A 13826-nucleotide genomic window follows, 5' to 3' on the forward strand; every position below is an offset into this window, starting at 1 on the left:
TAGCTGTCCCGTGCCCAAGACTGACAACTTTGTATATGGACAGGAATAGAGAGGGATCAAGTTTCTGGGTCTTACTACCATTCTGGCCAGGGTAGTAACTTCCATCCAAAAGGCAGGCTTTCTCCTTCCAGTACAGTAGCCATGAGTTAGGGGATTACAGCCTGAGCAGTCAACATGAAAGTGTTCCGATAAGACCGTACTCCTTGAAGGGCCCCTGAAATGAGAGTAAAGGAGGAGAACAGAAAGTACTCGCTAAGTTTGCACCGAGGCTTATAGTCCAGATGAGACTCTGGACTCAAAGCCCACGTTGGGTGCCATATGCTATAGGAAGAACATTAGGGTTCAAAGCCGATGGCCAAGAAAGAATTCTTGAGACATCTTTGGTGCAAAAGGTGATTTTATTGAACCACGGAGACTGGACCAGTGGTCAGAAAGAGTTGCACCGGGGTCATGAGGAGTGGCCCATTATATACTTCCAAGTTAGGAGGGGTTAGGGATAGCATAAGTCTCTAAGGAATTTTGAAAGCAAGGTTTCCAAGACCTGGAGGGAGCTAGCTATTGTTGGGAAAAGGTCATTTATTACCGTCTAATAAAACCTTAATCATGAGACCCTTCAGATATATATTGGTGGGTCATTTGCTTGGGGGATGATTGCCAACACGTGTCTTGGGGGGTTTAGAGATAAAGGAAGTTTCCAAAGGAATTTTTATACATTAAAGTAGACTTACAGGATCCTGGGGGTCCGGCTAAGGTTGCCTCTGGCCCTTAGCGAAGTGTCAGCATCGAGGCAGTTGAGTCCCTAGAGGAATGTCACTGTTGTTTTAAGGACTTGTCTAGGTAGTAAGGAAATTGAATAGTTTTTCTTCTGCCTTTGTTTCCCACATGAGTCTCAATTGATGCAGAAAGCATTTGACAACATTCTTTAAGCATTTTGAATATATCATCACACTTCCTTCTGCTGTATAAAGTTTCTGAGAAATTTCTGATAATCTTACATAGGTTCCCTTGTTTGTGATGAGTTATTTTTCTGTTTCCCCTTTTGAGATTTTCTTTTCATCTGACAGTGTGATTATAATGTGCCTTTGTGTGGATCTGTTAGATTTTATATGTACTGTAATTCTTCGTTGATATTCTGATTTTCCTTAGTTGCCTGTAGGGGCCAAGGGCAGGCTATCCCAATGGCACACTTTAGCATGAACAATATTTTGAGTTAAAAGCAATCAAAACCCAGCACATTCAGAAAAGCTCTTTACCTCCCCCCCTCAACTGCCTACCTATACCAGGAAGAGAGCATTTAAGGAGATTCTTCTTTATAGGTAAGGAAATTTATTTCCATAATAGGACAACCTTTGTTTTCCAAACACCGCCTCCCACCTGCCCACTAAGGATCTTTCTCCTCTTTGTATCTTTAGAGCATTGCTTCTCTCAGGTCCTGTAAGCCTCAGATTGTCTCAGTTGAAAAAATGTTTCAACAGGAAGTTTAAAATTGAAGAAATTGAACTCTTCAGGGTTTGCTTTCTGAGCTTTATTTCTTTGATAAAGTCATATTTGTCTCTATGTCCTATGATTTTTTTATTTTTACTGAGATTTGGGCATTAAAAAAAACAATTACAGTGACACAGCCCTTCCAGTCTGTGAATTGTGTAAGACTGTTGAATCACAGATCTGTACCTCTGAAACAAATAATACATTATATGTTTAAAAAAAAAAAAAAAGGGAGAAAATAGCAGGAGGGGAAGAATGAAGGGGGGAAAACGGAGGGGGAGACCAACCATGAGAGACGATGGACTCTGAGAAACAAACTGAGGGTTCTGGAGGGGAGGCGGGTGGGGGGATGGGTTAGCCTGGTGATGGGTATTAAGGAGAGCATGTTCTGCATGGAGCACTGGGTGTTATACGCAAACAATGAATCATGGAACACTACATCAGAAATTAGTGATGCAATGTATGGTGATTAACATAAATAAATAAATAAATAAATAAATAAATAAATAAATAAATAAATAATAAATACGTACCTACCTACCTAACAGCCCTTCCAGTCTGTTCCTTCCTTCAGCATTCAGCCCAGCTAAACATTCTGGGAGCTTGCATCCTGGGAATACATGTTTTTGGCATTGTGTGTTTTCTTTATAATATATATGGGTGCTTTTTTTTAATCTTTTTTTTTTAAGTAGGCTTTTTTTTTTTAAAGATTTATTTATTCATTTGAGAGAGCGAGAATGAGAGAGAGTACATGAGAGGGGGGAGGGTCAGAGGGAGAAGCAGGCTCCTCGCCGAGCAGGGAGCCCGATGCGGGACTCGATCCAGGGACTCCAGGATCATGACCTGAGCCGAAGGCAGTCGCTTAACCAACTGAGCCACCCAGGCGCCCTGGGTGCTTTTTTTTTTAGATTTTATTTATTTATTTGACAAAGGGACACACACAGTGAGAGCAGGAACACAAGCAGGGAGAGAGGGAGAAGCAAGCTTCCTGCAGAGCAGGGAGCCAGATGTGGGTTTCGATCCCACGACTGGATCATGATCTGAGCCGAAGGCAGACGCTTAAAGACTGAGCCACCCAGGCGCTCCTATATGGGTGCTTTTGACTGTCTTCATTTCCTTTTTTTTTCCCCTTTTGTTTTTTGGCAGTTTTGAACTTGAGTTATTTTTGACTAGTGTCTAGTGCTATAGCATGCTTCAGTACTAACAGTGGCCTCCAGCCTGGTACCCAAACTATACTGCCATTTTCAGGTTCCTGGGAAATCCCCAGAAAAGCTAAAAATCTGGACTTAAGTTCTTATTTATTCCTTCTAACCGAAGGGAAGAATCATTAGGAGCTAGTAATTGGGTATTATTTTCCTTTTTGTATTGAGCTACTTAGGGTTGCCTTGAGCTATATTGCGTTGGGGGATGGGCTAATTGTAGTAAAACGATTTAAAAATTTATCCTTCTGTGAAAGTCATCCCTTTTGTTATGGATTCATTCACCTGGGTACTGAGTCCAGTTTCACTTACCCACGTCCTTAACCAGTTTCAGACTTTCTCATAAATGTGTTTTGGTCCATATATTGCTGTTAACTGGGTGTCTCTGTGGAAGAGCTAGGGCCTGGAGCTTTTTATTCTGCAATCTTGCTAACATCACTCTCTTCATACTAGCTTTTATCTTGAGAAAGGTGATACTTGTCCAGTCCTGGAATATGTTAAGAGGTACTGGAGTTTGAATATGAAAAAAATTACTATCTAAAGGAATATTCTGTTGCTGTTTTGAATTACCTTTTAAATTATTTGAATTACCTTTTAAATGATTTGAATAATTACTAAGTCTTTCAGAAACTATATTTGTAGTGCAGAGTTTCTCCCTCCACAAAACAGTCTGATTAGTATACCTTGGTAAAGCCATATAATTTTTTTTAAAGATTTTATTTATTCATTTGAGAGAGAAACAGGAGAGGCAAAGGGAGGGGGGGAAGAAGCTACCCGCCGAGCAGGGAGCCCGATGGGGGGCTCCATCCCAGGACTCTAGGATCATGACCTGAGCTGAAGACAGACACTTAACCGACTGAGACACCCAGACCCCCCAAGACATACGGTATTTTAAAACAGTATTATTTAAGGCTGAGACTCCTACTTGAAATCAAGCACTAATTTCCATCTCTTTCCTCTCTGATTAAATGGAGTCTAAGGCACAGTTCCCAGTATCATTTCTAGAGAATTGATATATAGCGTGTTTGTGATAAGCTTTACTGGTTTTGACTCACGTCTTTTCAGATTATATCTGAAAACCTTGTTTTCAAAATATCCATCAAATATTCAAATGCCTCACAGTACACTGAAGCATGAGAAAGCAAGTTATTTGTTGAAAATTACCTTTGTCTTGTAACAATGAGACACTTTGAGGTTTCTTTATAGGTATGGTGGTATTTCTATGAAAAAGACATGGGGAAAAAAAAAAGACATGGGAACAGTGATTATTCTTCATACCTTTTCAAGATAGGAGGTGATTTCTTTGGGTCTGAGTTAATGTTTAACTTTAGAAATTTACTTTACTCCGTACATATTTCTTGTTCATCATTTTTGATTTACCAAAGACCAGTCTTCTCAGTACTTAAGGTGTCAGAAGCCAGTAATCTAACATGCTTAGGAAAAAGGGAATTTTTATCTGGTGGCACAGAGATGAATGTGAGTGATAAAATGAAAACCAGGGTAAAGTTTATAACCTAAAACTTGATATATCCTATGATGAAAGTTTGCTCAGCACTAATCAACAGCTGGAAGTGGAGCATGTTAACAGGAAAAAAAAAAGAAAAGAAAAAGTCCCAGAGAAGTGGAACTGTGAGAAGAGAAAAAATAGTGTATAAGTAAGGAATGCTTTGTCAGAAGCAAAAGATTATTCTGTGATATAGGAGAAAGATAATTTTGTTTGAGGGAAGGGAGATTGCACTGCCATTTTGTTTCTGCTTAGTCTAATAACAGCCTTTTGTTGAAAATGACTTAGTCTTTTTGCTAGGTTACATTAACTGTGTATCTCCAGGGAAATGTTTTCTTTATGCTAAATTTACTGTAATTTTTTTTCATCTATTCTTAGGTCTTGATGTTAAAAGTGAAGCATGTCAGAGTTTTTTTCAAGATGGGTTAACAGTATCTTTCACTAAAATTCTTATGGATGAGGCAGTGAGTGGCTGGAAATTTGAAATTCATGTGAGTCTTCTAATTTATTTGAGAGACTCATACTTACTTGGTGATTGCATAAGGGTTTATCTTTGTAAAATATTGTGAATAACATATTAAATCTGATATGTTTGACAGAATTGAAGGTTTTTAAGAACAGTCTTGTCTTTTAGAATGAATTTGAGATTTTGATTCCTGAAACAGGAATCAAACTTGAGGTTTGATTCCTGAAACTCTGTGTCCTGGAATCCCAAGTGCCTGTAACCATATGCACATCCCACATTTCATCGAATGTATCCTGTTATTGATTGTAAGAGTCCACTATTTTTCATAACTTTAAGAAAGGAAAATACCCAGATGGCAAATAGGAGACTCCCAATATAATTAGGACACCAAAGGGTATAATTTTAGTATAGATGAACCTGATAAATAAATTCATAATGTGGAAATGACAAGGAAAATTTAAATCTTACAAGCTTAGAAATTTAAAACACAAACCAGTAATCCCACAAGTTTTTGGTATGACTTCAAATTACAGTTTTTTAGTAATTACAAAAGCCAAAATCTGAAGTGTTCTCAAATTGGTAATGTCTTCAAGTAAATGGCTGCAGGAGATGTACTGTGAGGAAATGCCTTAAGTCTGGGACAGTGCAAGCAAATGCAGAATAATGCAAGCTGCCATTGATTCTTAGATACCTTCGTAACCAGAGATTTTGAAAGTGAAAAAATATACATCTTACTTGAATCATTGAACTCTAAAACCTGGTTCTTATGAACATAGAATTAATCAAGATCTCTAAAGCAAACAGTATTGTTCGGTGGACTTCAACCTAGAAAATATAACTTGAGTATTCCCCACAATTGAATATAGCATATAAACCCTAACATTTTCTGATTTGACATACTTTTTAGTGTTAGAAGTAGACATTTGGGGAGTTATCTGACTTTTGAATTGATATTTAGATCCAGGTCTCCTAATCTTGGATAGTTGACAGGATTTTGAACATTTAGGTTGTGGAATTGTTGCCTCTAGAGTACAGATTCCAAAGAAAGAAAATGGTAATTTGCATGTCTACTTTGTGGACACAAAATAGAAAAAGACAACCAGTGGTGCCTACTTTATCTGTAACCTTTCCCACATAGCTTTTGAAATTAGGTGCAATATAAATATGAAGTAAGTTAATTATTAATTTATTTTTACTGATATATCAGTTTGATCACAGTACTTGTGAAGTTAAGCAGAATTCAGATGACCAGTATAGAAAAATGGAGGAGCATTATTAACAAGATTAGAGTGTTTCTGTGCTTGAAATTACAGTGTTACTTTTTAAATGAACTTTTCTTGTTCTTGTCCCCTTTCATATTACAGAGGTGTATTATTAACAATACTCATCGTCTAGTGGAGCTTTGTGTGGCCAAGTTGTCCCAAGACTGGTTTCCACTTCTAGATCTTCTTGCTATGGCCTTAAATCCACATTGCAAATTCCACATCTACAATGGTACACGTCCATGTGAATCAGTTTCGACAAATGCTCAGTTGCCTGAAGATGAACTATTTGCTCGTTCTTCAGATCCTCGATCACCAAAAGTGTGTTGGTTTTCAAAATTAAATACTGTTTTGTGTTATTACAAAACTTCAGTGACATGAACCTTTCTTTAACATAATCAGTATATAACTTTGTTTTATGTGGGTTTGTTTAAAAAACACATTATTTAATATATATAGTGATTCATTAACATTGTACAGTGGGCCAACAGCATAAAACTCATGCCTGACCAAAGCTTATTATGTATTGATCAGTTTATGAATATGTTTATATTGGAACTTTATGCTGTATTTCCCCTAGTAGCAAGATACTATATTTGCTCCTTCAGTGTTCAAAGTGACTTTAGAGAATATAACCATTTTAAGTCAAGAGCATGAGCAGTGCTTTGCACTTATATGTATATTTAATTACAAAAACATACGTTTATGAGAGGCTATGTAAGCAAATTTTTTTTAAGATTTTATTTACTTGGGAGAGAGAACACGAGCAGGGGGAGAGAGAAAGGGAGAAGCAGACTCCCCGCTGAGCAGGGAGCTCCAGTGGAACTTGATCCCAGGACCTGGAGATCATGATCTGAGCCTAAGGCACATGCTTAACTGACTAAGCCACGTAGGTGCCCCCAGTTAGGCATTTCTTAAAATGCTTTGATTTCCTTTTTTTTTTTTTTCTTTTTAAAGATTTATTTGTCAGAGAGAGAGAGTGCACCAAGTGTGAGCACAAGCAGGGGGAGCACAGGTAGAGAGAGCAGCAGGCTCCCCGCTGAGCAAGGAGCCCAATGAGGGACTTGATCCCAGGACCCTGGGATCATGACCTGAGCCGAAGGCAGACGCTTAACTGACTGAGCCACCCAAGCGCGCTGAAATGCTTTGATTTCTTACGAGGAAGTCTTAGTGTTGATTAGCAGCTGAGTTTTGGGTCAAGTAAATAATCTTTCAGTCTATATTCATTTTGCAGAGAATATATGGTCTGCCCAAATTATAACTAATTTCAAGGAAGCACAGCAGAAAATAAAAAAAACTAATGCTGTATCAGTAGAACTAAGAAATTAGCCAAAAGCACTCAAATTAGCTGACCAGGCTATATAAGAAGGCTCCCTCTTTTGTATATGTTCATTCTAATGTCTAATGTCATTTTAATGAGTTTTTTATGTCTCAGAGACTGGTTGATTATATTCATTGTGATTAATTTTTGAACACATTGAAAAAGTTACCAGCAGTAGAAACAGAAAGCAGAATGTAGCTTTAGTGTGTGTCAGTGTACACATACATAAATAGAACGCAAAAAATAACAAAAGCACAAAATCCCTGTGAACTAACGTGAGATATGTGCATACAGAGATAATTTGACTATTTTATTTCCAATTTGGATCCCTCTTATTTCTGTTTCATGCCTAAGTTCCATGGCTAGGACTTTAATACCTTTAGTACCTTTAGCTGAATAGGTTTTGTCAAGTCAGGCATCCTTATTTTGTTCCTAACCTTGGAGGGAAAGCTTTCAGTATTTCATCATTGAGTTTGATACAGGTTTTTCATATGTGGCCTTTGTTATTTTGAGGCAATTTTCTTTTAATTTTTTTTTCTTAAGATTTTCTTTATTTCTTTGAGAGAAAGAGAGAGTGAGTGAGCACAAGCCAGGAGGAGAGGCAGAGGGAGAGGGAGAAGCAGGCTTCCCACGGAGCAGGGAGCCCAATGCAGGGCTTGATCCCAGGACCCTGGGATCATGACCTGAGCCGAAGGCAGATGCTTAACAGCTGAGCCACCCAGGTGTCCCGAGACAATTTTCCTTTGTTCTTAGTTTGTTCAATGTTTTTATCGTTTCTGGTAGTTGAATTTTGCCGAACCCTTTTTCGGCATGAATTGAGATGGTGTGGGGTTTTTTTTTTCTTTGATTCTAGTAATGTGGTGTGTGTTACATTGATTTTGTATATTAAGACATCTTTGCATCCCAGGGAGAAACATCCCATTTGTTCATGTTGCTAGTATATTGTTGAGGGGTTTTATAACAGTGTTTATTAGGATTAGTTTATAAAGTCTTTGTCTGCCTTTGGTATCAGAATAATCCTGGTCTCTTAAAATGATTGGATATGTTCCTTCCTCTTCATGTTTTTGGAAAAATGTGAGATTGGTGTTAATCTTGCTGGAATTTTCCAGCAGAGTCATTTGGTCCCTCATTTTTCTTTATTGGAAAGTTTTTGATTGGTGATTCAATCTCCTTACTAATTTTAAGCCTGTTCAGAATCTTTCTTCCTGATCATTTGTGGTGTAAGTTGTGTGTTCTAGAAATTTGTCCATTTTATCTAGGCTATCCAGTTTGTTTACACTAATTCATAGTCCTTTCATAGTGCTTTCTAATCTTTTATTTCTGTGAACTCTATAGTAAAGTCCTCTCTTTCATTTCTGATTTTGGGTTTTTTCTTACTTAAACTTGTTGATTTTTTTCAGGAAAGAACTTTTGGTTTTAATTTATTTATCTTTTTACTCTTTATTTTCTGTTCTCTATTTTGTTTATCTCTGGTCTAATGTTTCTATTGTGCTAGCTTTGGATTTAGTTTGCTACTCTTTTTCGAGTTCCTTTCAAAGTGAAAAGTTACATTGTTGACTTGAAACCTGTTTTTTGGACACATTTGAAACTAAATTTTCCTTGTGACACAGATTCCTTCTTTGATCAATTGGTTAAGAATATGTTGTTTTATTTCTGCATATTTGTGGAGTTTCCAGATTTTCTTCTATTACTGATTTCTAATTCCATTTCATTATAATATGAAAAGATGCTTTCTGTGATTTTACTTTTTTTTTTTAATTTTATTTACTTGAGAGAGAGAGGTCACACGAATGAGCAAGGGAGGGGCAGAGAGGCGAAGGGAAAGGGACAAGCAGACTCTCTGCTAAGCAGGGAGATAGACATGGGGCCGAATCCCAGGACCCTGGGATCATGACCTGAGCCAAAGGCAGATGCTAAGACTGAGCCACCCAGGTGCCCCGATCTATATATTTTTGATTGAAAAGTTCAATCTGTTTATATTCAGTGTTGTTATACTGCTGAGGAAGGAAGTACTTTTGTACCATTTTGTTCTTTGTTTTCCAATATCTTATAGTTCTTTTGTATGTTATTTCCTTCCTTACTGACTTTCGTTTATTCAGTTGATTTTTTCGTACTGACATGTTTTCATTCCCTTTGGGGTATGTGTGTTCACTCTGTTTTAGGAGGTGTTTAGAGCACAAGTAGGGGGAGAAGCAGACTCTCCACTGAGGAGGGAGGCCAACACGGGACTCGATCCCAGGACTATGGGATCATGACCTGAGCCAAAAGTAAATGCTCAATGACTGAGCCACCCACACGCCCCTAGGAGTTCTCTTGTATTTCTCAAATCAGTAATTTGCCTTAGGAGGGTTGTAACCTGTAGGCCCTTTAGCCATTTTCATGAACTGTGCCTGCTCCTTCCCATAGAATTCCCCTAGTCTGAATTCCAAACCACGTTTGTTTTTCTGACTTCCAAAATAGTGACACAAACCAGTGTGTCAAGCAGCTCACAATTAGGTTATAATGTTGCAGATTTAGTCCTCTTTGCTCTTATATGAATTGAGGACCCTAAAATGTGCCACTCTTGGAGGAGTAGGCATGGATGAGTAAGAACACAGTGAAATTGCCTAACTCTTGAATGTGATTGTTTTTGATTCAGTGTTTGCTTGGTTGCTATAAATTGTGGACTGATTTCCAGAAATTCTGGAAATAAAGTTATTTCATAACAATAGGACTTTGGAGCTGTCTAATCTTACAACTCCTCAATTTAACCTTTTAAACCAAATGTAAAGGTAGGAATATAGTATACTGAATTTATTTTTATTTTTTTAAAAGATTTTATTTATTTGAGAGAGAGCACAAGCAGGGGAAGTGGCAGATGGAGAGGGAGAAGCAGATTCCCCACCAAGCAGGGAGTCCGATGCAGGACTCTATCCCAGGAGCCCAATGGGGGACTCAGTCCCAGGACCCTGGGATCATGACCTGAGCCGAAGGCAGCTGCTTAACTGACTGAGCCAGCCAGGCACCCTATTATGCTGAATTTATTCAGAAATTAAATAATTGATTCACTGGAGGTTTTAAAATTTATTTTAGGTTCCCATATCAAATTTAGCATTAGCATACAAAGATGTATTATTGTAACAGTTTTCTATTATTCAGCATCTCCCACGTGTCTTGAATTTTTTTGTTTGTTTTCTTGTTCTGTTTTAAGGGCTCTACTCCCAGCATGGAGCTCAACACGGGACTTGAAATCACAACCCCAAGATCAAGACCTGAGCTGAGATCAAGAGTCAGACACTGAACTACCCTGAATAATTTTTTTTTTGTCTATTTTTAAATGTAGAACTCTACCTCTGATTGGGAGTAGAAATGCTTCTTTCCTGTTTTGGGTTTTGTTTGTTTTCTGCTAAAACTCGGCTTTTTGGAAGATTTAATGAGCTTATTTTTTTTTTTTTTTAAGATTTTATATCTTTGAGAGAGCATGAGCAGGAGGGAGGAGGGGTGGGTAGAGGGAGAAGCAGACTCCCCGCTGAGCAGGTAGACTGGTATGGGACTCCATCCAAGGACCCTGGGATCATGACCTGATCTGAAGGCAGCTGCTTAACCAACTGAGCCACCCAGGCATCCCTTTATGATCTTTCTTGTGCATTTGTATTATTACAATTGATTTTTATATGTACATAACTTTTATGTTTGTTTTACCTTCTTACATATAAAAATGTTTTTAGCTGGCTATACAACCTCTGCTTAATTCCTGTTCAGATATATAGGACATGAATAAATAACAGCTGTGCCCCTAAGAACTACTCTGTAATTGCAGCCTGTGCTGCTTCTGACTGAAGGGATACAGAGAACAAAATATAATAGGAAAAATTTTAAGTCTCCATAAATACATGAATGACTAAATAATACAAATATTATTTATTCTTTTTAAAGATAATGTAATTATTTTATTGAACCTCCTATTTCTGACTCATTCAAACATATATTCCAGATATAACTTAAAAATTATTATAGGAAAGAACTAACTCTTGGCATTGACTATGTTGCAGGGTTGGCTAGTGGATCTCATCAATAAATTTGGCACATTGAATGGGTTCCAGATTTTGCATGATCATTTTATTAGTGGATCAGCATTGAGTATTCAGGTAATTGCAGCCCTTATTAAGTAAGTTATATTTTTAAAGTTTAATATTTATTGTCCTTATTGTATTGCCTTGAAAATCATTAAAAGTTAATTTTCTAGTCTACTTTCTTATTTTAAATTGGTAATATGACATTTTTCTAAGTATTAAAACTAAAAGTACGTGTTAGGAGAATACAGATATTAGCAGAAATTCTGTGTTTTCCTTATTTCAGACCATTTGGACAATGCTCTGACTTTCTCAGTCAACATACAGTGAAAAAATACTTTCTTCCAGTTATAGAAATAGTTCCACAGTTTTTAGAAAATTTAACTGATGAAGAGCTAAAAAAAGAAGCAAAGAATGAAAAAAAATGATGCCCTTTCAATGATTATTAAATCTCTGAAGAATCTGGCTTCCAGGATTCCAGGACAAGAAGAAACTATAAAAAATTTAGAAATTTTTAGGTTGAAAATGATACTCAGGTAAGATACTTTCCCCTTTAAATAATTATTTGCTTGACTGTTTAAAATGATACTTAATCAAAATTTCTCTTGCAGATTGTTGCAGATTTCTTCTTTTAATGGAAAGATGAATGCACTGAATGAAATTAACAAAGTGATATCTAGTGTATCATATTATACTCATTGGCATGGTAATCCTGAGGAGGAAGAGTGGCTGACGGCTGATCGAATGGCAGTAAGTCCCTTTGATTTTTCTTTTATAAATAAGAATCTGCACCAGTTACGAATAAGATTAGCACCAATTAGTGTTAGAAACAACAGTGATGGAAAGTAACTCTGAAATTGAGACATCGATTCATGATGCTTAAATCCTAAAACTTTTTATAACGGGTAATAAGAAATGATTTGTTAATAAGTTAACCTGTCGCTTCCTATTAACCTTAAACCTATTGTGTCTTTGGTAAGCTTACCGTCGTTGAATACAGGTATTAATGATGCAATTATAGTTTGGTGGGTTGGCTGAAATGCAGTAGGTAAATGGGTAGATCTGAAATTGGCATTATGCAAACTCAGTTCGGTTTTGAGTTCTAAAGTGAGGCTTATAATTAAAGGAATAAGATCTCTGATTTAATGTTCTATAATGATTTTTAAAACTTAATTTTTTAAAATTTTATTTATTTGCCAGAGAGAGAGAGGAAGAGCACAAGCAGGGGGAGTGCCAGGCAGAGGGAGAAGCAGGTTCCCTACTGAGCAAGGAACCTGATGGAGGACTTGATCCCAGGACTATGGGATCATGAGCTGAGCTGAAGGCAGATGCTTAACTCACTGAGCCACCCAGGCATCCCCGAAACTTAATTTTTAAATCATTAACATCTATCATTTTGGCATTGAAAGGGAACAGTTTAAATAGATATTTATATGTTTAAGTATTGAAATGAATACTGTCCAGTAGCCAGTAGCCTTGTAAGGTATTTGCTTGGTAATATATTTTGAGTTATATCGTATGCTAGTACTGGGTATATGTGTGTGAAGAATGATCTCTACCTTAAATGAGTCCTTAGTTTACTAGTGAAAATGATTGGGGCACCTAGCTGGCTCAGTCAGTAGATTTTGTGACTCTCAGTCTCAGGGTTGTGAGTTCAAGCCTCACAATGGGCATGGAGCCTGGTTTAAAAAAATATATTTTTTTTAAATAGTGAAAATGAGGGGTGCCTGGGTGGCTCAGTTGGTTAAGCAACTGCCTTCGGCTCAGGTCATGATCCTGGAGTCCGGGATCGAGTCCCGCATCGGGCTCCCTGCTCGGCGGGGGTCTGCTTCTCCCTCTGACCCTTCTCCTCTCATGCTCTCTGTCTCCCATTCTCTCTCTCAGATAAATAAATAAAATCTTTAAAAAAAAATAGTGAAAATGATCAAAATGTAAAAGGTATTTGAGGACTCTTGGTTATTGAGAAATGGTACACCTAGACCTTAGGTTCTGACTCCGTGTTAGGTGTCAGGTTTCAAGTATGCAGTTTACCTGCTTTGTGAAACATCAAGCATTTAACTACTTAAAATGTCCACTTGTCTGTGAATTATTACCAGTCCTTGAAAGGTACAGAAAATGAGAGTGTTGAGAAACTTCTGAAGCAATGTCATTGCTGTGGCATTTCTCTTGATTTTTTTTCCCCCACAAAGAATGTGTAAGACAGATGGGGAAATATAACACTGATTATTCTCACAGATAGTATGAGGAATGTGCTGAGGTACATTTTTATGGGACCATTTCTGTATGTGAAAAATTAAATTCTGTACACTGTTTATTGTAATACTTTTTCATTAAAACCATAATAAGCAAATTACATGGGATATAATTTTTAAGCTTAGTACATCTAGGAGCATTTTGTGTGCAAAGTTAGATTTTGTGTAATATTGAATATTTTGCACTAAAACAATACATAAACATATTACATTAATGTGTTATAATTAGTAAATGTAAACATGATTTAATCCAATGTTATTCAGAAATCTGAACTGTATTTTAAT

The 13826-nt window shown here is 37.1% G+C and overlaps 1 protein-coding gene across 1 annotated transcript in view; it reads left to right on the forward strand.

Moving 5' to 3' along the window:
• Positions 1-11717, forward strand: part of LOC110580801 (probable ubiquitin carboxyl-terminal hydrolase FAF-Y) — a 15863-nt gene extending 4146 nt beyond the window's left edge. The window contains exons 2-5 of the mRNA XM_044912042.1: positions 4567-4679; positions 5968-6237; positions 11269-11384; positions 11576-11717. Coding sequence (XP_044767977.1) covers positions 4567-4679; positions 5968-6237; positions 11269-11384; positions 11576-11717 — 641 coding nt within the window. The remainder of the gene's footprint in view (positions 1-4566; positions 4680-5967; positions 6238-11268; positions 11385-11575) is intronic.
• Positions 11718-13826: the final 2109 nt, after the last annotated feature.

The sequence above is a fragment of the Neomonachus schauinslandi genome, chromosome Y, assembly GCF_002201575.2.
Source record: "Neomonachus schauinslandi chromosome Y, ASM220157v2, whole genome shotgun sequence".
Taxonomy (NCBI): Eukaryota; Metazoa; Chordata; class Mammalia; order Carnivora; family Phocidae; genus Neomonachus; species Neomonachus schauinslandi.